This window comes from Cuculus canorus, chromosome 2, assembly GCF_017976375.1.
Source record: "Cuculus canorus isolate bCucCan1 chromosome 2, bCucCan1.pri, whole genome shotgun sequence".
NCBI classification, from domain to species: Eukaryota; Metazoa; Chordata; class Aves; order Cuculiformes; family Cuculidae; genus Cuculus; species Cuculus canorus.
The window spans coordinates 64085175-64107842 of NC_071402.1; the positions used below are offsets into that span (position 1 = coordinate 64085175).

Below are 22668 nucleotides of genomic sequence, written 5' to 3' on the forward strand. Positions count from 1 at the left end.
TCTAGCGCTGTCAGGGCAAGAGCATACGTAGTCAGTCACCTTCTCAAGATGGGTTGATTGTTCTCCAAGATTAGACAGAGTTGCCTTATTATCCATCCCAGACAACAAGGCATCTCACCCAAACAGACGCCTTTACAGAAACTGCCTGTACATTGAATTGATTTGAATTGCTAATGCATAATCTGTCCAGCACAGATGTGCAATGAATATTTGGATGTTGTTTTGCATGTCAGTTGAGAAGGCTGGATGATGAGGTGATGATCATTCAGTGATGGGTACTGGACATTTGCCAACAATTGAGTTTGAGCACTTTCCCTGACAGTAATCAGATCAGCTTCCAAAATGCCTTTTCTTCAATTCACTGACAATTTATGTTAGAAGATAATGCAACTCTCTCACAGTTAACACAGTTGGCAGCAATTTGCATTTTTTTCATATAATTAAATTTTTCATTTCACCAAAGAAGAAATACGTATAAGCCACATATAACTGATATACATATTCCACGACACTTCCAAAGTAACTTGAATAAGAGGCCATCTAGATAAGTAAAAAATGTTGAAACTCTTGACAATACAGGTAACACTAGTTTTATTAGTTATGAACCTACATTTGCTGTGAAAAATTAGGAGCTTGGTAATCAAGCAGCATTTGGTAAGCTTTCCAACTAAAGCAATTAATATAATAAGCATTTAAGATATGACCATGGTCATTCTTGGAGAAGTTTGGTGAAACCACAATGTTCTGATTTAAAAATTTTCAGGCTCTGTCAGGATTGACATAGTATAAAATAGAAACAAAAATGAAACCCACATTATCGATGCTGTGACATCAGGGGGCTGATATGAACTCACACAGTGTCATCCCATGATGATGTGACTGTGACAGAGGTCTTTATGTAGTCATAATCATAGAACCATACAAAAAATTAGGTTGTAAGGAAGCTCTGGAGATCACCCAGCACAGCCAAGGACTTACCCTGTTACTTCCTCAGAGACTCACCTGGCTGAGCTCTCAGTATTTCCAAGGATGGAAATTCCACAGCTTCCCTGTGCGACTTGCTGCGGTATTTGATTAAACTTGTGGTGATTTCCCCCCCCCCCATATATCTGGCCAGAATTATGCAGTTTATGTCCGTTGTCTTTTCTTTGTGCACTCTTGATGAGATTTTGCAACTTATTTACATTCCTCATTTTTTTCAGATCTAAAAAGCATAGTCAAAATGCTACATTTAGGAAATAAGTAGCTAAAGATCTATTGTTAGCTTAGAAAATCAGGGGTTCATGGTGACACTTCTGATACCTTAAAGATTTTACCTTACAATTTTATTTAGTATCTAGTGTATCTCTAATAATATAGCAAAACACTTTCTCTCAGAAATAAATAACAGTGTTTCTCAAGAGCTTCTAGAGCTCTTTTTAGAATATAAAGTAATTAATGCATGTTTGTTACCTGTCTTTCTAAGACAAAGATGAGTATTCATGAGCGTGGGGTAGAGGGAAGAATCACTTCCTTTAACTTGCCAGTCTTTGCATCAATGAAATTTAATATAACTGGGAAAAGAGTGGGAAATGATTGAGCCAGAAGTTTTACAATCCAGGTCAGAAAGGACTTTACAGGTAATCCTGATTTTTCAATATGTCGGCCTTGTTCAGGGTTAGGTTAAGTGGCTGTCATTTGGATTTTTATTATCATTTTCATTTGTCAATAGCAAGACATTATTGTCCCTACATTACAGAAGAAATAAATCACAAAGTTGCACTACTGGCTTTTTAGGGGAAGAAAATTCCAGTTTGGGATATTTTAATTTTGTTTACTGTGGAAAAGAGAACTACAGACTTGTGTAACATCTACACCCTGCATAGTCATAATATCAGCTGAAATTCCATGGATTTTCCAGCTGGAAATCTAGAAACGGATCTTTGAATAAGTGGCATGAAAAGAGTAAGCTTGGATCATGAACGGAGTTAAATGGCAAAATCTTACTAGGTGTCAACTTCAAGCACTGGAATTCCAGTCTGCACTCCTCAGAGCTCTCCACAGATGGATCCTACCCCACACTGACGCTTCTGCTTTTGATATCATGTTTGTGAGCGTAGTCAGGATTGATGTAGTTTATGCCAGGACTTTGCTCCACAATGCAAACATACCAGGTGAGGCCCTGCTCAGAACAGACTCTGCAAAAGAGGAAGCCGTCCTGCCTTGGATATAATATCTGAAGGTCAGATGATTCGCCCAGATCAGGACTCATACCTTTGAGAGCAATTCCATAGGAACAGGGACTGGATGCACCACTCATCCACGGGGTCATGTTCCTATTTGTCCTTGATCTCCATGGAAGTCTTCGTCATTTCTTTTGGCTTTCCACTGATCCTTTCATTTTCCGACTTGAGCTACTACGTGCTTTTGAGGCACTGAAATGAAAGCCTGGGCATCATTCTCAAGGCTGTTAGTTTCTGCCGCAAGGAGAGCGGTACTTGAAAGATATCATGGAATAGCCAGTGCTTAATGTACTTAGTGAAGTAATTTTTTATCCCAAGACATTTAACACAAGCCATTATTCCTTCACAGAAGGATCCTTTCTGTAGGGCTAAAAGTCTTATTTTCCCAAGCACAGGAAGTTACTCCAGCTGACAAATAAATGTCAGCAACATGGTCTTTATTTTTTGAGTCTGGAAATGAAGGTAAATGTAAAGAATAGTTCCTTTATATATTATTCTATTAAAGAAATGCATAGATAAGTGGTAGAAATGTGTCATCTCTTGAGTTAAAGTTCCATTTAATCTTGAGGCTGCAATTTCCCATGTACAGTTATACTAACAAAACTTCAAAATACAGGAATATAGGCTACTGTAGACAATAGGAAGGAAAAGAGTATTAATCAGTCCATACAGTCCCCAAAAACAGATGTATAAATGTGAGGAAAAATTGTAAGTTATTCTGGAACATAGGAAGAAGATTCATGAAGGCAATATATAAGCCACTGATTGGTTGTACCTGTACCTTAAGAGAATATAAGGTGATTTTTTTTGGAAGAAATAAGGTGAAAACAAAAATAAAAGGTGAAGAAATTGAGTTAATAGACATAGTGTTATTTTTAATGACACTGAGTTCCCTCTACTATTCAAATGTAATCACAATTGCTAGCTTACTAAAGGCATTTCAAAATACACCATCTACAAACATTAAGTAAGCACATACAAGCATAGGAACCTCTTCTAATTCATGAGTGCCCCATGGATATGCCCATGACGCAGTATATGCTCCAGGGTAAGTGCTGAGCAATTCAGAATGGTTCGGGTCCCTCAGGGCAGACACTCCATCAACCTGGTGGGCCCAGTTCCACATAGAAGCAGTTGGCAGAAAAGGAGGCTGTGATGCCTACCATCTGCAGCTCAAGTCAGAGGACATGGGTTCACTTGTGGTCTCTCCACAGTGAGAGGAGGTTATCAGCTTTCTTTGTCACCTCCCATACTGCAGCTTCTACACCCAAGGAGTGCACTCTAATCACATGTGTCTGTGATCAGTGTTGCAGGGTCCAAGAGGCTGAAACAAATTCCTGTTTTCAAAACTGAAAGGGTAAGTCTTGCCAGAAGACGGATGTTGAGTTCAACATATGAGAGAGCTCAACATGTATGGACCTCTCCTCACCCAGAAGCTGAAAGTAATATTATTTTCCTATTCCCAGGAGATTTCTGAGGCCACATATATTATGATATTCAGGTGTTATGGTAAATAAACATAGTATAAACATTTAATGTGGGTAAAAAGGTTTCAAGTCCTAATACAAGCGAGTATCACTGAAAGTGTAATTGCTGCAACCGCCTTCACAAGGCGTTTGAAAAGCTATTAATGACAAAGTGGTTAATCTGTTACATGGGCAAGGAGTCTGATGACCAGATGGACTAATTTACTTCCTAGCTCCAGCTGCAAGATACGTGGATCAGTTTCTGTCCATGCTTGGAAAGTTTCCTTGGAAGAGCAGTAAGAATGGGTGATTCTTTCAGGCTCTTCTAAGCCCTAACAGCCTATTTCAATGAGAAGAAACCTCTTATTTTATGTTTCTTGTTAAGTTTTTGCATCTGAAGGATGTTTGGATTTGGCATTAGTCTCTTCTGTTTTGAGAATGCAAGCTACATGTTTACATGACTTATGCTGGAGATTGTAGTCTGATTGAAGGTGGTGAGTCTGCTTACTGTCATTGTTACAAATAAATGTATTGCAGCATCTGAGATCTTGTAAAGGGTAGACAACGATTATAGCAGCATGAAGTACAGTGAGAAAAGCGCAGAGAGAAAGCCATTCCTGGAAAGATCATGGAACATGTTCTCTTGGCATCCATACCTGAGGATGGGAAAGATGAGAAAACAGTCAGCAATACTCAACATGGATGTGCCAAGGGCACATTGTGCATGGCCAACATGACCACCCTCTGTGTCAAAATGTCTGGTGCCCCAAGTGCTGTGAAAGCTTTCATTTCAGAAAGAAAACAAAATTTCTCAGAAAAAGCTGCCTGTAAATAAGTTTGTAAACAAAAGAAACAACTTCCTCATCCCTGCAGTATTTAGGGAAACATGCCTGCCCATGAAGGCTGGACATTGATAGATGCCTTGAATCAATAGTGCCTTCAGAAACTGGATAACTTTCTCAAAACTGAAGTGCCTCTGAACTTCTGAACATCACCCACTTATGGCAACAGAATGCAAGCCTTATAAAAAGGTTCATCAGGGAGATCTTAATCCTCGTGGCTAGTTCTTAGATGGGAAAGAAAATGTTTCTCTATTTATAATGCTAAAGCTGCTGGGCAAGACAAAGTGGAAGACTTAAATTAAATGTCAATTCATGAGGTACTAACAATAAATAATGGAGAGATTTCTGTTGCCTTTGGTGGCTGCAGATAAGCCACTGGATAAACTATTTACTGCAGGTAGGTTGTGTAGTCCTCGATGGATCATTCTGTCCTAGATGGATCATTTCTGTGTTTTGTTACTTGGTTGAGAGAGCAGAATTGTGAGACTCTGCTGCCTACATCTCAGAGCCTTTATGTTCCCAGGCCTTATCGACACTATAAAGCAGCTGAGAATGTACCAAAGGTTCAAGAGCAATCCGCTCTCATTTCTTCTGCTCATGTTTGTCCACATTATGTGCAAGCTGTAGTGGTGGCAGCATGCTTTGCGGATGGATGTGCTTTTTGCAGGAAGTCTAGTAGGAAGAGTTGCTGATCCATGATCCAGCAGGGTATTAGCAGACAGAGAGGAGATAGAAGATGACTTACAGACAGTGATGTGATCCATTCACAGTGCCCATGATGCCTTCGTGTTATCCTGTCCTTTAGGGGACACTGATACTTTCAATATTTGGCTACTGTTCTGTATCATAGCACTGAGGCTGCCTGACTTACTGGGATGTGCAGCTGCAGTCAGTGAGACCCTGAACTCCTTCCTAGCAGAGCCTAAGACTTATCTTCAGCTTAGTTACTACAAGGACAAAGTAAATGCTAACAAGCCTTGCAACATCCTTAAATGTGCAAAGAGTTATGCCCTCTGCAGTTTCTGCAAAGCATTGGGAAAACTCACCAGATATGGCAATAACAGGACTATTATTTTTTTAGGGGTGCTGCACACATGCAGATGGCACCAGTGTGTGAAAAAGAGTTAATCTGGGTTTTATAGAGCTGTGGATTCCTTTATCAGGTCTCTCAAATACTTTCACTCCCTTGCCACCACGCCTTATTGATTCAGAATTAATTTACTTCAGCCTTATGTTATTCCCTCTTTCCTCCACCATTCCTCCTCCTCTGCAAAAGTCCCCAGACGTATGTGAGGCAGTCCTAGCCAGGAGAATTTTTTTATCGCTCTGTCGGGCCTGCTCTGTCCTGACTTCATCAGTCCTACAAGCAAATTTTTCCCCACAGGAGAAAGTTTGCAGCGCGTTGCAGAGCCCGACCTTGCCAGGGAAGTTGCCTTTGTACAGTCCATCTTTCTTTTTGAATTTTGGCTTGACTCCTCAAAGAAGTGTGTTCTTTTTCAAGTAACTGGAAGGTAAAGAGGAATTACCAGGAAAAAGGAATGTAGCACAAACAATGGAAGCAGAAGGGGATAATCATCTTACTTTTGCTGAGTAGGTGATCTACTATTAAAGGCCCCCTGATCTTAGTCTATAGCCCATTTTAAGGAGAAACCTGAAATGCATTAGCATCCACTGTAAAGGTGCATGTGAATTTTGAGACCAGCAGTGAACTGTCCACTGTTTATTTAGCAGATTCTGTAGTACAGATCCAGAAGCGGAAAAGTATGTTATTCTACCAGGATGAGCATGGGCTATAGCCCACATCCTCAAGCCTGGAACTAGGAGAAGAGGCTGCTCTGGGTACAGCTAACCCACATGTACAGTCCCAAGGGGTCATACATCTGGAACAAATCCATGCAGGAACAAAAGGAGGGGTGAAAGAGTTCCCAGACTTTCTGCCCAGTTTGCCATTCGTGCACATCTCCTGAGCCTGCTCTGACGGAGCAAAGGGACAGATTCATCTGTCACATTCTATTGTCCTGAGACACTACACCCCTGAGATTCTAATCCTAATAATCCATGCTGCAGCCTGTCCAGAGGAAAGCTGTGCCTTATTTGGGGTCAGAGCATGATTAGACATGTGGAGAAACCTTTCTTGGAAAAGGATGACTGAGCAGAAGGGAGTTTTCACCTTCACATGAGAAGCAGGGCATGGATACAGGAAAAGGCACAATCTGGGTGCTTGTGTAACACTGGTTACTTCCCGAGACACAGCAACTACAGTACTTCCAGGTCCTAGTGGTCCCGTTTTCTGAGACTATCTATCTTCCCCACACTCAGATCTGCGCTAAGTTTACACACTTAGTGCTTGTCATAGCGCCTGGGCTGAGTGATAGGGATGAGAACTACCAGGAGACACTACCTGTGGCTGCCGTTGTAGCCACAGTGAATGGCTGTGAGGTGCAGTTTGTCTCTATGCAGCAGCATCAGGTAGATATTCTGGAAAAAAAAATAGGCTCTAGGACCTGATTAGCTGAAGAGCTCCAAATTTTCCCTTATGTATATTTATTTTGTGCCTGCAAGGGGGGAAAGAAGGTGCTGGGAACTTCCTCCATTTGCGCCTGGGCACCACGACCTAGTGATACTTAAATCTATATGTTTCTCATCAGTATCTGTCCTTTGTGGCCAGGTCCACACTTGTTGGCTTGGTGTGTGACTAGACAAAGGGAGCGAGAGATATTCTGGCTCATGAAGAAAATAATTTCTTGGTCTCCTGGTCAACGCAAGGATTTCCTTCTTGGGCTCAAGCATCTGTATGGAAACGCAGTCCTGATGGCAGAGCATCCAGTAACTCTTTATTCCCCACAGTAGGGTGATATTTTGAAAGGTGTCCCACATCAATGAGAAAGCCATGAAAAGTTCAGTTTAAATATCAGCAGCTATTCTAAGTAAAAGTGTGAATTGGTCATGCTTACAGAGTGCCAATGAAGCTGCTGAGAGGAGTTAGTGCCATGGGAAAAAGCAAGATAAATGTGTAATATTTGCTGGCTCTTCTTCGATACAGAGGGATAGAACTTGAAATTTTATTTGTTCAGCAAGATTTTGACACTTGTCAGTTCCTGCCATGGTTATGTCACAACTCATGTGAAAGTGAGTTTCATCAGCTTAAATGAGATGCCGTCTGAAAGTCTATGGATAAATTTCTGGCTGTAGGCCCACTTACACCCATGTCTCCTGCTCTTTCCCTCTGTAGGGGTTGGAATACTCTTTGCAATTAGCAAAAGGAGTCTATTACTAGGGGAATATAAACAACACTGTAAAAGGCGAAAACTATTTTTTTTCCTCCCTGTCCACCAAGATCTGCACCAACCATAGTCTAAAGGGCAATTTAAATGTTTTGGGGAGGTAAGGTTTTCAAATCTGAACTTAGTTACTTTGCTGAGCTTGTGAAGGCCTTGAATGAGCACGGCATAACCTGTCATTTTGCAAGCGCCTTAGGAATCAATTGCTTAGCCTTCATTAATTAATTAAGCCTGTGCATTAATTCTGAACATCACAGTTCTAATTCTGAACATCACAGTTCATCACAGAACTTTCAGCCTGGAATCACTATGGTGGAGGAAACGTAGAGTCCTGTGAAAAGGAAACACTTGTCTTGAAACCCACTGTGGGAGCCTATTGACATAAGTACATCTTGCCTGAGTTTCATCTGTTTAATGGTCTTAAAGTTTTTTTAACTCACGGAAAGAACAGCCTTTGTCATTTGTTATAATCAACTTTCTATTGTCATTGTAAATGACCTTGCTCTTTGCCTGGGTGAGGGAATCTGATATAAAAGGGTTCTAAAGAAGGAAGGTGAAAACTAGATTCAGTCCTGCAGGCAAGAGAAGGGAGATTTGAATTAAGCTGTAAAAGGAGCTGATCTTCTTACCTGTTTATCATCTGCTTATTATCCAGAGGAGTTTACATCCAAGCAACTGCTGTATTACAGTGACTGTGTACTGCTATCTGAACATCAGGGATCCTTTTTGTCACGTTCATACCATGGTCATTGGGAAAAGTCTCACAGACTCCAGAGTGTTGTAGAATTGATCTTTTCACTCTTCCATGTGTCTTTCACAGGGTCCCAAGAAAATAATATCTCTGTGACACATATAGTTACATGAACCATTAATCAAAAGAGGCAGCAACTTCTGCTCCTTTCTTCTTGTATGAGGTGACCACACAGGCCATTCTAGAATGAAACTCTCAGAGATGAGAACAGCTTCATGAGTATTTTGTAATAAGAAGGTGCCTCTTGTATCATAATAATAATAATGATATAAAGAGATCGAGGAAATGAATTATGATAAAATCAAACAGTAAGCGTATTGCACAAGAGAGGAAAGAGGAGAACGTGTGATCACAAGATGTCGGTGCAAGTTTAACCACTGCTTATCACAGTGTGAATCTGGATTGAGATGTGTCTGCTCGTGGTACAAGACCCCTTTTCAGTTTTTAGTGTGTTTCTTCCTCTCTTCTGGACCATTCTTCAGGAGGCACAAAGCACTTATAATGTTGCTCACACATAAAAATGATTTCATAGTTGGTAACCCAAAGTGATATCAGATACTAAGATCTGAAGAATATTACTGTATGCATCTGAGTTAATAATATATTATATTAAGTATTTTCTTAAATCAGAACATATCTGTCCACTTGGAATTTAGGTGAAGAGACTGTGCCTTCCCCCAGTTCATTAAAAAAAATTGAATTTATGGGCATGCATGTATATAAATCCTGATTCCTATTACTGTGCATAAAATCATATGTAATTTCTTATAAATGTAAACTCACTGCTGTTACTCCAAGCTTGTTCTTTAAGAAATTGATGCGTTTTATATATGACTGAGAAAAATGCCCACCAGGAGACTGGTTCGAACGGGTCCAGAGGAGGGCTACAAAGATGACCAGAGGGCTGGAGCACCTCACATACAACAACAGGCTGAGAGAGTTGGGGTTGTTCAGCCTGGAGAAGAGAAGGCTCAGAGGAGTTCTTATAGCAACATTCCAGTACCTCAAAGGGGCCTAAAAGAAAGCTGGAGAGGTATTATTCACAAAGGCTTGTGGACAGGACAACGAGGAGGGGTATGAACTGGAGAGGGGCAGATTTAGGCTTGATATAAGGAAGAATTTCTTCACCATGAGAGTGGTGAGGCACTGGCACAGGTTGCCCAGGGAAGCTGTGGCTGCCCCACCACTGGAGGTGTTCAAGGCCAGGTTGCATGGGGTCTTGGGCAGCCCGGTTTGGTGGGATGTCCGGGCTCATAGCAAGGGGATTGGAACTAGATGATTTTTAAGGTCCCTTCCAGCCCAAACTATGATTCTATGAAGCTACCTGCTTTGGAGAAAAACACTGCCATTGAAAGCCTGCCACTGAAAATCCTGCCATTGTTACTTATGATTGCTTACGGACATCTTGGTTTCTCCCAAGTCTCAGTTTGAAGAAGAGCCTGGCACAGAGTATTTTATCTCAGTTCATCCCATATCTTTCTAATCACTTTTATTAACCATTTATTTTAATGATTAACAAATGGTTCAATTTATTTTGTGATTGCTTTGTGCTCATTGGGTCTGATTCTTCAAAACAGATTTTTCTTCTTTGAAATTTGCTCCTTTTCTGTGTTTAGTGGTCTCAGGACTCACTTTCTTTTGTCCTTTTATAAGGATTAGCAGAACAATGAATCACTTCTTGGAAACCATGAGATCTGGAGCATATGAAACAGTCTCTTTTGCTCAACTACAGAATTTTGCTTTAAGTTACTTTTGCAGCCAATATTCATGCTTGGAACCAAATAAAAATCAAGGAATCATTAACAAATAGGTGCTTCTTTGCACCTTAAAGGAAAGAATGTTAATGCTTAAACATTTGTATAAGATTGATGCATGTTCTCTAATCCTCCTGGACTGCTGGTCTATCTATCTTTTAAAAATCTGCTTCTACAACCATTGTTGAGGTTCTTCGTTTTGAGTTGACCACAGTTAATACTTTCTCAAATTATATTTTAGGGAACCTGTTCACCTGCATGAGTCAGAGTCTGTTTTGTCTAGTTTTAGTTAAATGGGTACATAAAGAAAATAATCTCTGCTTGTCAAATACAGAAGTTTGTCAGAGATGCAGTATTAGACTATCGTGTTAAATTAATTCCAGTCAATATCTACTTCAGCCTCTAGAAACGTAGTCTCAGTAATAAACCCATAGCCCCCAAGTTCTAGCAACTGAATTCTACCAAAGAATATAAAGGAAGAAAGAAAACTTACGTGAGCATTTATATCACTGTGGGGGACAGCCTGGACTGCGTCTCTCTCACTCAAAAAGTCAGATCTCCACAGTGCGTTTGTATACATACAAAGTGCTTTGAGACTTGAGTGTCACAGATTACTTATGTAATACAGTAGGAATGCAAGCTGTGGAATTTTACCTTGTCACCTACCTTGTCACCTATCATGAACTTTCATGTAGCTTTAGTAATCAAGAATTCATAGGTGATGTTTTGTAATTCTATTCATGTTGTTCACAGTAAGTCACGGATTAGTGCCAATTTCTTGTCTTGAATTCACACTGAATACTTCTGTGCAGAAAATTGGATGCTACTGGAACAGGTGACACAGCATCCCTTCCTTTAAGTATTACTAAGGCAGACACTAGCACTGGATGAATTAAACATCCCCTCTCGGTAGAATCTTCTCAGTGTATTGCTGTTTATGGTGATACATAGATTTTTCCTGGGATGGGAACTGTTTCAAGAAGAGAGTTGCCTATTTTCATGTTCTTTAAGCAGTGCCTATCCTCTGTAGGTGTCTTCTGGACCCACTTTTCCACTGTTTGGATCACTTAGGAATAGATAGGTTCTGCCTAAGAACAGAAGAGGTCTGAATACAGATCAAAGATCGTATTGGATTTATACTCTGCTTTCAACGTTGCCTGAAAGGAGATGCTCATGTCTAGTATTATTTGTGTGCTGTCTAATGTTGTTTCCAGCTCCTAATCACCAGTTATTGATGGACTTTCTCAGCGATGACTGTATTTGGACCATCACTTTTAAAATCAACCTATTTAACTAACTCTTTTTTTTGAATCTTTCTTTTGAGGGGCTTTTAGTGTTATTTCAGCGCTAAGGGAAAGTGTCCTCACAGCATAACTGTGCTATGAGAAAAATGATGTCATGTCTTTGTTTTTCCCTGTTGCAAGTCTGTAGAACCTGCAGTGTGTTAAATCAGTGCCATTATGCAAAGGAGAAGGCAGCATAATCAAGAGAACTAGAAACAATATTTTGTATTTTCCTGTTTAGTGTTTCTTTTCTCTGCTGCTAGGTATCTGCACAAGCACAAGTTTAATACAGAAGCACGAAACTATGTGCTGCATCTAAAGCTAAGGAAACATGGGAAGCAGCAGCAAATACTTTCCATTCATACAGTGGGTCCCTCCGGAGTCTCTCTTCAAATTTTGTTCCCATCTTTAGGGCAGGAATAAACAGTCCTGTTAATATCACTTTTAGATCACAATTTCAGACCACTGGGACTTCTCACAGTGTCAGAATATAGCCCTCATAGTTAAGTGGCATTAACTGATTGCTCAATAGCTGTGGATTGTGCACACAGAAGAGGCTGTTTAAGTTTCTTTAAAAATTCTCTAGACAGATCCTCCCAAGCCAGACAGATCCCAGTCTGCACTGCTGCTTGGGATTATTCTGTGAAGGCTTTCCTGTCTTCAGTTCTTGTTGGCTCAATCTTCCAGACCATCCAGACTTCTGAGTATGATGACTCTTCTTTCTGGCATGTATGTCCCTCCTCCCAGCCTGGTGTCATGTGTAAACTTGATGATGGTGCTTTCAATACCATCACCCAGACTGTTGAATGCTATTAGACCCAAAAGTGACTTCTGAGGTATTCTACTCATACTCTCTGGCCAGAGTCCAATCTCCTGCTCAAAGCAGGTCTGCTATGAGATCAGACCAGACTGCTTAAGACTTTTTTGAGTCAGGTCATGAAAACCTCTAAAGAGGGAGACTGTTGGACAGACGGTTTCATGGCTTCGCTGTTCTCACGATGACCAGAAGTTTATACTTATGCCCAATGGGAACCTTCCTTGGTTTGATATACACCTTTTGTATCTTGTCACTCTACTAGGCAGCAAGGTGAAGAGCCTTGCTCCTTCTTTTCTGTAACCCTTTAGAAGAACTGGAACACTGCTATTAACAAGCGTGCTTCCCTCAGTCTCTCCTCTTAAGGCACATGCTACTGTCTAACCAGGTTCTTTTGCACGTTCCATGCATGAAGGATTTAATGTTTAACCTCAAGACTACTAGCTTTTTTGAGCTATCTTAGGTAAGATGGAATTTTGATCTATCAGAGTGATGTAGTGATGTATTTAAATCACAGTATATGTGCAAATTATACTTAGGAGAGAATCTCAACTGTAATATGCAGTTGAGCCACAATACAAATGTGATTTCCATTATTAATCTCTATAATATATACATTATCATGATGCTGGGTGTTCCCAGCCTCCAGGAAGGAATATCTGGATTGGAAGATGCTTAAGCCCGTGGCTCTCTTCAGAGTTCCTCTTATTTGTTGTTTGCATTTTATACTCTACATTGGGCTGAGCTGTGCTGTTACATCTTCATTCACTTCATTAACTTGGGGACCAATATCTAAGCTGCCGGTTCATTCAGCCAGCAGATATAGTCATTTGCTTAGAGCAAAGGCTAGCTTCTGGTTCCCTTTCTGTTGAGGCAAGTTCACAGCTGTGCAACAGCTGTGCTCAGTAATTCCCACATTCTGTGTTCCCAGGATTGTCCTGCTCACCTTGCCTCCATACTGTGGGATGCCCACCTTGTTATTACACACTGCTCCTGGTTCTCTTCTCCTTAGTGACCAAATAGTCCTTGCTGCTCCTGGCAATCTAACTCTATCCTGATTGGATCCAGACAGGTGATAAGAGAAAAGATTGACTGGAGGGAAACTGAGATACCTGGGGATTGAGGGGTCCTGGATTTCTTCCCAGACTATTTGAGTGCTCTTTCCCTCATTAGACCCAAACATGGGTTCATTCTCCCTTACCTCTGATGAACCCGCACTACAACATCAGGCATCTTCATTCAGCTGCTGCATCCCCTGTGCTGCTCCTGTAGGAACTCTGCTTGGATTTCTCTTACCTTGGCAGAGGGTCAAATGTCCTGCTAGGCTCCCTCTGAGCATTCCTTTGCCTGAGCAGTCACTAGGTCTCTCTGAGCAGTCCTTTGCCATTGAGTCTTCTTGAGTTTCACTTTGTGAAGAAAAGGTTTTCTAAAAGAGGGATGAAGGAGGCAAATGGTCTGTGTTATGTAGCAAATGCTAGAAGAGGGGATGCCAAGGAGAGATACATTCCTGCTAGGAATGTATTCCTATTCTTCCATAATACGTATTCCTATTCCTATTCTTCCATAATACTCTTGTCCTGTTTTACTAGACGATGTGATGGCAGGATCTCTTCCTGCCATCTGTCCTTGCAGAGTTTCTTTTTGATTATATGCAGCACCTTTTCCAGCTGTAAGTTTGTTTACAGAGCTAATACTAGGCCAGGATCAGGATTTTAAAGAAGAGTAAATCAGATATAGTGTGATGCTCCTGTGATTTGTTTTACACTCTTGTAAATACTGTGAGACACAATTTTTTTTAACCTTTTCCTGGGAATAACTGAAGAAAGCATCTCAGCATCCCATTTTTTTTGTCTTTTATAAATCTTACTGTACAGCACAGGATTTCTGTGTATAATTGTGAGGGGAAATGTTCATTAAATTAAAATGTGGTCTGTGCTTGTAGTTGGACTGCAGGTTGTTTGAAGGCTAATTTCCCAGGTGATTGATTAGCTTACACAAGAGTTTTAAAATTTAACAACTTTTGTTCCCTTTCTCCATGTAAAACAACTCCAAATGATTTCTTTTTTCATATTCTGAATCATTACTTTTTTTCTCCTCTTTTAATGCACAGCGATTGGAGTTACAAAGATACTATAATGTTAATAGATATGTCTCAGAGTTCATGAGGTCAAACTTGTTGGTTTCCTCATATGACTAACAGTGCAAAAATCTGGAATCAACTCACTTAATCTTGGGCATAAAATAAGTGGTACGGAACAACTGCACATCCATAAAACAATAGAGACTAACCTCTGATTTATTTCTTTTTTGGGTCACGTGTTCTACTTTCATCATAAAAGCAGATAAAGGTAACTATAATTAAAATGTCTGTTTTCCTCCTCTACTGTTTGTGTTAATGTTCATGCTATTGAACATAACCCTTTGATGATACTATATTTTTTCAGTATTCTACAGTTATTGTTTCATTAAGAATACCCCTGTGATAATAACTGTATAATAAATTACTATTCAAAATAAAATATCAGCCATTTAATCCATGAGACAGAATAATATAGTCATAATAAAAAAGAGTAAAGTTTAGCAATATGATAATGTAGCATGAGGCTTTTATAGACTCCATGTAAATGTTAAAATCTATAAATTTTTTATATTGAGTAAAATTGTATAAAATAGTAATGGAGGGAGTGGGGAGAGGGGAAAAAAGCAGTGTCAGAGGCTGGCTTAATCCTGAGATTGCTGTTTCTTTGATTTCTTTTTATAATCTGAAAAAGAGTATAAAAATTATGTATATGAAATTATTTGTTTGTGGCTTATCTTACTTACTAGAGGTATTAAAACTAACCTGAAAAAGGAAAACTGCGTATCTCCATTTTCCAGCCCATAGTACTGTTAAGTGGAGAAACGCTAAAGCCTAATTACCTCTCTTGCCTTCCCTTGTGCATACCTTGTATCTCAGTACACACTCTGTCTCTATTTTTTCCTTAAAAAACTTAAACAACTTTTTTCCTTAAACAACTTGTGCCTTAAACAACTTTATTTGGCTTCTTTTTACATATTTGAGTTGTAAACAAAGGTAGAAAGATGTACAAATATTGGGAGGACAGGACTGAATTCCTTCTTGCAGCCATTTTCTTCTTGTTAAATCACCCTTCACACTACACTGGTTGGATATGATTTTAAAACCTTCATATTCTTGTAGGTTAATGATAATTTATTTAATTGTACTAGTCCAACACTTAATATTTCTTCTGACAGCAGATTGCACAAGATATTTGTAATTTGATTGAAATGAAATTATCTTAAAAATTTTTATTGAAATAGAGAGAAGGAAAGTTATACACACAAAGAGTATGGTTTTCTAACAGGTTCAGAATGGGAAAATATAATTATTGCTTTAAAAATTTGTCATTTTGGAAAGTCAACACTGGTCAGACTTGTTTTCTTGTATTGTGTTGGCCTAGACTCAGCACAACAAAATGAACACGATATCCCCTAGAACATGTTGACTTGTAAAATATGGAGGCACTTATTGTCCTCTCATGATGGAGCTGCTTCTTTTTAATTGACAGGTGGCTCATCACTGACAAGTACATCATGCATTCTACTTGCATAATCAAGATTCATGTTGTATTTCCAAAACAGAGAAGGGGAAGCAGAGAGGAATCAAAGCTACACTGGCACAAAATAAGGAACTGACTGAGCACTTGCACTTCTGAAACTAAAAGAAGTCACTGCAATTACTAGGGCATAGTTACGTGCATATTTCCTCATGCATAGCAGTAGCACTCAATGGTTTAAGACAGAAAATTAAGACAAATACTGGACACAGCAAAAACAACCAATTGAGGCAATCTCTACTGATGTAATGTTATTCTTCAAGATGCAATCCACCCAGGATCACTGAGGATTACTGAACCTAAACCACAAAGAGTGAAAGAGGAGTTGATTTGTACTTCCCCTGTCAAGAGGTAACCTAGGGCAGATCAATTAAACAAGAAAAAATCCCAACATCTTTGTATCTCCTGCCTTATCACCTGCCAAGGAAGTGGGCACTGGCAGAAGCAGCTCAGGAGTTCCCCTCCAGGAGGAGAAAGTGAGAAGGGATAGGAAAAAGGGAGGACTTTGCAACTAAACTGAAGTTATGAATGGTGTTGAGAAGATGGATAGAATTTAGTTGTTCACTGTCACTTCTAAGAGAAAAATTACAAGGCTTAAAATGAGGCAAGCAGGAGGTAGATTCAAAACAGAATGAAGAAGGTAGTCATGCAATGGGGAATTAAACCGTGGAAGTCCTCATAGTTGGGACTTTCCATGATTTTTTCCACAAAACTCTTCCATGAATGTCAAAACGGAAAAAGTGGAAGAGATACCCATCTGAATAACACAGAGAAGCCACAACTGGCTCAACAGTCCTTCGGCTGTCAGAGAGCCTCAAGGGCACATAAGCCAGGAGCCAAGGGTTATCCCAGCACACAGGAGAGTGACCTCACTGGCCAGGGCACAACTTCACTGTACCCAGGCAGCTTGGTGGCAGTGATAAGGTCTCTTAACAGTCCAGTAATCATCAAACCAACAGGCCTTACTGGCCCTGACCAGTCCCACCTGTGGCTGCCACCCACACCCACTGCTCATGGGTACAGAGGCTCCATTTATGCTCAGGCCAGGGCTGTCCATTTCCGTGTGAGCTGTATTGTAGGTGTACTTCTTTCTAGTCCTCTACTTGAGCTGTTTGGCTTTCCTGGCTTGAACCTGGACCTGTCACGTTACCTTGTTTCTTCCTGATGATCACTGAACTGTTGATAAGGTCTTCTTTTGACACCATCTCTTCTCTAGCTACCCAGTCCAGAGCTATGGGTCTGCACCTTCTCAGTGAGATAATTTCCTAGCCTTCATTGTGGCCGCTCCTGGCTTTTTCTCTGTTGTGGAAGAGTCTTGCTCTTGTTGCTCCGAAACAGTTAGCTCAGGTCTTCTCAGGTCCTGAGCTGATTACCATAGAGCCTGGCCCTCAGACTATGACAGGGCTTGACCTCACAGCCTCCTTGCAGCTACCTACGTGTCACAAGATGTGACCTCATGGCCACCCTGCAGTTTCTGTTTTAACCCCAAACGCTGAGGGGAACTGTGAACAGTTTGCAGAGGCAGATCTATAGGCTTCTCTAACCTCCTCTGCAGGAGGTGGCACCTCCTGCCCACCAAGTTCTTTGATGGTCTTTGGAGCATCTAGGCTTTGTTATGGTTCAAATCAGCAGCCCTCAAGGAACATCGCAGGGACAATCTGATACATGGGTTGATCTGCCCCTCTACCTCCATTGGCGGTGCTTCATATTTTTAGTCTAAAAGAAGAATGGGTGTTTCTGCCCCTTCACAGGAGCCCGACAGCTTAAAGTGCCTTGAATCTACCTGGGACCAACATGCTAGCAGTTGGGGTCCTCCAAGTACCCCAGGAACACCACCCTGTGCTGTTGGAAAGAGCAAATATCTGGAATTTGATATTGAGGCACATGGTTGCAAGTGACTCGGGACTTCCCTGGCATAGTCTGTGTGCCTGTTGAGCACTGGAGAACATGATGATGCCAAGAATACCACTACATAGTTATCAGGCAGGCTATGCAGCACACCATCTGCAAAACAACTGAAGGTGGACAGAACACAGAAGAGACCAAATGGTATCACAAGGTCCTTGTAGACTCTGTATCTAGTTAGCAGTTGGAAAAAAGCAGAACAGAAATGTTGGAAATAGGGCCTATGAGCCTACTTGCTCCCAACCCACGATCAATAAGCATTATTGCATCCCAACTCTCTAACTAAAGACAAGGACAGAGTTTATTTGTGGATTTTGTTAGTTTTACTCTAAATAGAAGCCTTATACTGAGACCTGGGTTGCAGTCCTAAGCAACAGAAAGACTGGTCTCTCTGTTGTGAGGTACTGAGCATGAAAATGTCTGAAACCATCTTAAATACAAATTGCAGAACTCAGACTACCAAGCTGTATTTTATGGATAAAATCAGATTTCAAAGAATGAGGAAGTTGTATAGTTACTCCATCCATTTTCAGACTAAAAATTCAACTGTACGGATTATTGGAAACCAAACAGAATAAACAACTAATACTGATGAGCTAAAAAGAGAGGTAGATAAAAAAAAAATCCAAACCCAAACAGATATTCCTGTCCCCAGACTTTGTATTACACTTGAAGAAAACTAAATTACTGTCACATCTGCAGTCACTGCATTAGGATAAAAGTATCTCCCAGCAAAACTATTCAACAAAGTTATACTGAAAAGTTACCACAAAACCAGGCAGAATAAAATGTCTTTATTGCCTGTTCTAGATTAACAATTTCTTTTTTGTGAAGTGTGCTCTCATTTAGAATTTAACATTGAATAGAGGGGATATCAATTAAGTCTCTATAAATCAGAAACTATGGAAGTAAAATTACATCCTTAAGCACTGCAGATACTGGCATAGGTGCAGAATTTCAGCACTAACATTTCTGCCTGAGGTAGTCCGATGTTGTTGGTTTTATTCGTCTCAGGTTCCTCCTGCTCACACACTTGTACAACTGTTTGTGACACTCAGTGTGACTAAATGATGCAATTTAAGTAAGGAAAAAGTCAATCACTTTAAAACCATACCATTCATATCCCTAATAGTGTTCTAAACAAGCAGTTGGTTGGCCTGTGAAATTCTCTCCACACTTCAGCCAAAATAGCTCTTTTACTTTAAAATTACTGATGAACATCTTAAATACCTAAGAATAAAGCTATGCTTATCTATACCAACCCATATTTGTAAACTGAATCAGCCACACCATACAGTATTAAAAGTAAAACGTGCAGTAATTTCCTAGTAAGTTACTGCCATTTAATTATAAATTTTTCCAAGGCACAGTACATGAAGGAACTCCCACAATGGCAGATCAGATCAAGTTAGCTCACCAAAATTTTAACCTTCTAATGAGACGGCGGGACATGTTTTGCTTGTTCTTTGTATCAAGTGACAAAAGGCAGCACAAGGAAAATAACAAGGAAATTCAGAAGTCTTGGGTTCTTCATTACAGTCATGATCAATACCAGTCCCCTGTACAAATGAGACATACAAAGCTGTAAAATGCACTATGGGACTCTAATTCTATTGTATTAATCTGCGTATGTATTGGTACAGGCGTTCTGCAAATGCTTCTGAGGAAAATTTTTCCATAACTCTGACTCTCCCAGCTGCTCCCATTGAGTCCTTTAAGAGAGGATCTCTCACAATTTTTAACATGGCCTCAGAGAATTGCGTTGGCACAGGATCGCACAAAAATCCTGTAACATTATGCACGATTGATTCTAAAGGACCACCTGAATTAACTGCTATAACAGGACATCTCATGTACATTGCCTCCAGAGGAACAATGCCAAAATGTTCATTGCTTGGTGTATAGAGCACACATACAGAGTTACTAAAAAGAGAGATTTTCTGTTCATCTGAGAACGATCTCAGAAAAGTGACATGGTCATTAACATTAAGCTTGGATGCAAGTCTCCTCAGCTCTTCATAGTGTTCCACGTTTTCCAGAACTCTTTTATCATAACCACCTGCCATAACCAGGTGAACTTCATTCCACTCATGAGAATCAAGCCTTCCTCGAAGCTCACATAAAGCTTCAAGAGCCAATGGCAGATTCTTTTTTCTCTCATACCTATTAATGGAAAGAAACAAGAACTTTTTCTTCTTCGGTATCAGGTCCATTATGTCTGTAGGAACTACTGTTTCAAAGCTACTGATGTTGAGCGATGGATAGAGGACATCAGGGTTTATGTGTGATAAGGACTTAAACGTGTCCTTGAACACACTGGCAGTGAACATGCTGTTCACAACAATACAGTCTGCCATGCCAGTCGTGTACTCTTCCAGCCAGTCGAGTGGTAATCTGTAGATGCGCTTCAGAAAAGATTCTCTCTTGGTCAGAAGCTGATCAGGGAAGTGACAGTAAAACAAAACCTTCTTACGGGGTCTGGCCAGTCTAAGTACAGGAATGCAAGCAGACACCTAGTACAATCACAAGAAACAGGAAAAGAGGAAATGTCTGTTACTTGCATGAGTGCTGCCGGCATGTACGTGCAATTTCAAAGCCATGCCCTGAGAGCCAGCCCTTTGCAACCTGAGCGCGTTCTCCCTCTCCTCTCCATGAGTAGACAAAGCTACACTCCCCCACCTAGGACCTCTTGGTGCAGCTGCAGATTTCCCCCCCTCACCTCAGCCTGTAAGGCTATCAAGACTCCCTCTACGATCCAGTCCCCAGCAAGACCTGAGACTTGCCAATATACCTACTCCCACTGAGGTCCACCACCACCAGTGGAGAGCTGGGATCATAGAATCTGTTCCGGTGTCTGATAACCCTTCAGTAAAGACATTTTTCCTGATACCCAATCTAAACCTCCCCTAATACAATTTAAGTCCATTTTCTCTTGTCCTATCATTTGTCACTTGGGAGAAGAGACCAACACCCACCCTGCTACAACCTCCTTCTAGGTAGTTGTAGACGGTAATAAGGCCCTCCCTCAGCCTTCTCTTATCCAGAATAAACAACTCCACTTCTCTCAGCTGCTCCTCATAAGACTTGTGCTTCAGCCCCTTCACCAGCCTCGTTGTCCTCTAGACACACTCCAGTACCTCAATATCCTTCTTGCAGTCAAGGGCCCAAAAGGGAACACAATATTGAGGATGTGGCCTCCCCAGTGCAGAGTACACATGAAAGATGACGTCCATGGTCCTGCTAGCCACTCAGTTTGATACAAGCAGAGGGAAGCCCAAGCTGCTCGCTTCAGCTACCTTGCACCCTGTCAGCACCCCTTCCTCCTCCTGGGCCTCCTCCCACCCCTGCCAACACCTCCACCCTGCAGGAAGGGATCTGGGGGTTCTGGTTGATGGCAAGTGCCCCAGCAGCCAAGAAAGCAAACCATGTCCTGGGGTGCATCAGTGCCAGCTGGTCATGGGAGGCGATTGTCCTGCTCTACTCCACACTGGTGTGGCCCCACCTTGAGTACTGTGTGCAGTTTGGGGCATCACGATATAAAAAGGCTATCAAGCTACTGGGGAGTGTCAAGAGGATGCCACAAAGTTGGTGAAGCGTTTAGAGGGCAAGTCATATGAGGAGCAAGCTGTCACTTGGTCTGTTCAGCCTGGAGGAGACTGAGGGGAAACCTTACAGCAGTTCACTGCTTCCTCACAAGGACAGGAGGAGGAGCAGGTGCTGATGATTTACGTTGGATATTCATACATCCATCATAGAATCATACAATAGTTTGTGCTGGAAGGGACCTTAAAGATCATCTAGTTTCAACCCCCCTGCCCTGGGCAAGTGGACATATTAGGAGAAGGATCTTCACCCAGAGGGTGGTGGAGCACTGGGTTCCCAAGGAAACAGTCACGGCACCAAGCCTGACAGTACTGAAGAAGCCTTTAGATAACGTCTTCAGACACATGCTGTGAATCTTGGGGTTGACCTATGCAGGGACAGGAGTTGGGAGTCGTCAGATGGGACCTTGGGCAGCCTCATCCAGTGGGATGTCCCTGCCCATGGCAGGGGGGTTGGAACTAGACGATCTTTAAGACCCCTTCCAACCCTAACTATTCTATGCTTCTATGATCCTCATGCATCTCTTCCAACCGAGGACATCCTATGCTTCTGCGCCACCCCTCGGGTCTGTCCCCAGCTCCCACTCTCTCCCCCGACCTCTCACCCCCCAGCCCTCCCCGTTGCCCCGTTCCCCCACTCTCTCTCCGGGGCCGCAGGTGGCACACGCACATTTCCCCCCCCTCCCCGCACCTGGTCGCACACGAAGACATCGGGGCGCTCCCCGCTGAGCACCAGGACGTAGAACGCCAGGAAAGCCATGCGGAGGGCGGCGCACAGGGCATGCCCCCGGCCGGCCAGGCTGCGGGGCAGCCACCCCGCCGCCTGCCGCACATCCAGGCCGCGCGTCTCGGCGAAGCAGCGCCCCGGGTCGTAGTGCGCCGTCCAGAGCCGCACCCGACAGCCACGCTCCCGCAGCGCCAGCGCCGCGTCCACCACCAGGCGCTCAGCGCCTCCCAGCCCCAGGTCCGGGTGCAGGAACAGCACGGACGGCGCGGCCCCGCTCCGCTCCCCCTCTGCCCCCATGGCCACGGGAGCGCGCCCACTGTCCCACGGAGGGAGGCGCGGGCGCCACGTCAGCCTTCCCACCGGGTCCTCCCGCTCGCTCCTCCCCGCGGGCGGCCCCGCCGCCG

General features: G+C 42.0%; 1 protein-coding gene and 1 long non-coding RNA gene across 2 annotated transcripts; both read right to left on the reverse strand.

Moving 5' to 3' along the window:
* LOC128851301 (uncharacterized) lies at positions 1-10918 on the reverse strand. The gene is made up of 3 exons (XR_008448627.1): positions 10810-10918; positions 8441-8652; positions 1-4344 (listed from the first exon to the last, which is right to left on the reverse strand). It is a non-coding gene; the product is annotated as an uncharacterized LOC128851301 (long non-coding RNA).
* Positions 10919-17194: 6276 nt separating this feature from the next.
* ALG2 (ALG2 alpha-1,3/1,6-mannosyltransferase) lies at positions 17195-22629 on the reverse strand. The gene is made up of 2 exons (XM_009564216.2): positions 22229-22629; positions 17195-20448 (listed from the first exon to the last, which is right to left on the reverse strand). Exons 1-2 carry the CDS (start codon positions 22559-22561, stop codon positions 19546-19548), a joined length of 1236 nt encoding a protein of 411 aa, XP_009562511.2. The 5' UTR covers positions 22562-22629; the 3' UTR covers positions 17195-19545.
* Positions 22630-22668: the final 39 nt, after the last annotated feature.

Excerpts from the sequence above, each read along its gene's own strand:
- ALG2 (XM_009564216.2), bottom strand. The coding sequence starts at position 22,561 with ATGGGGGCAGAGGGGGAGCGGAGCGGGGCCGCGCCGTCCGTGCTGTTC. Across the intron at positions 20,449-22,228 it reads ATGTCTTCGTGTGCGACCAG|GTGTCTGCTTGCATTCCTGT; the intron begins GTGCGGGGAGGG and ends TGATTGTACTAG.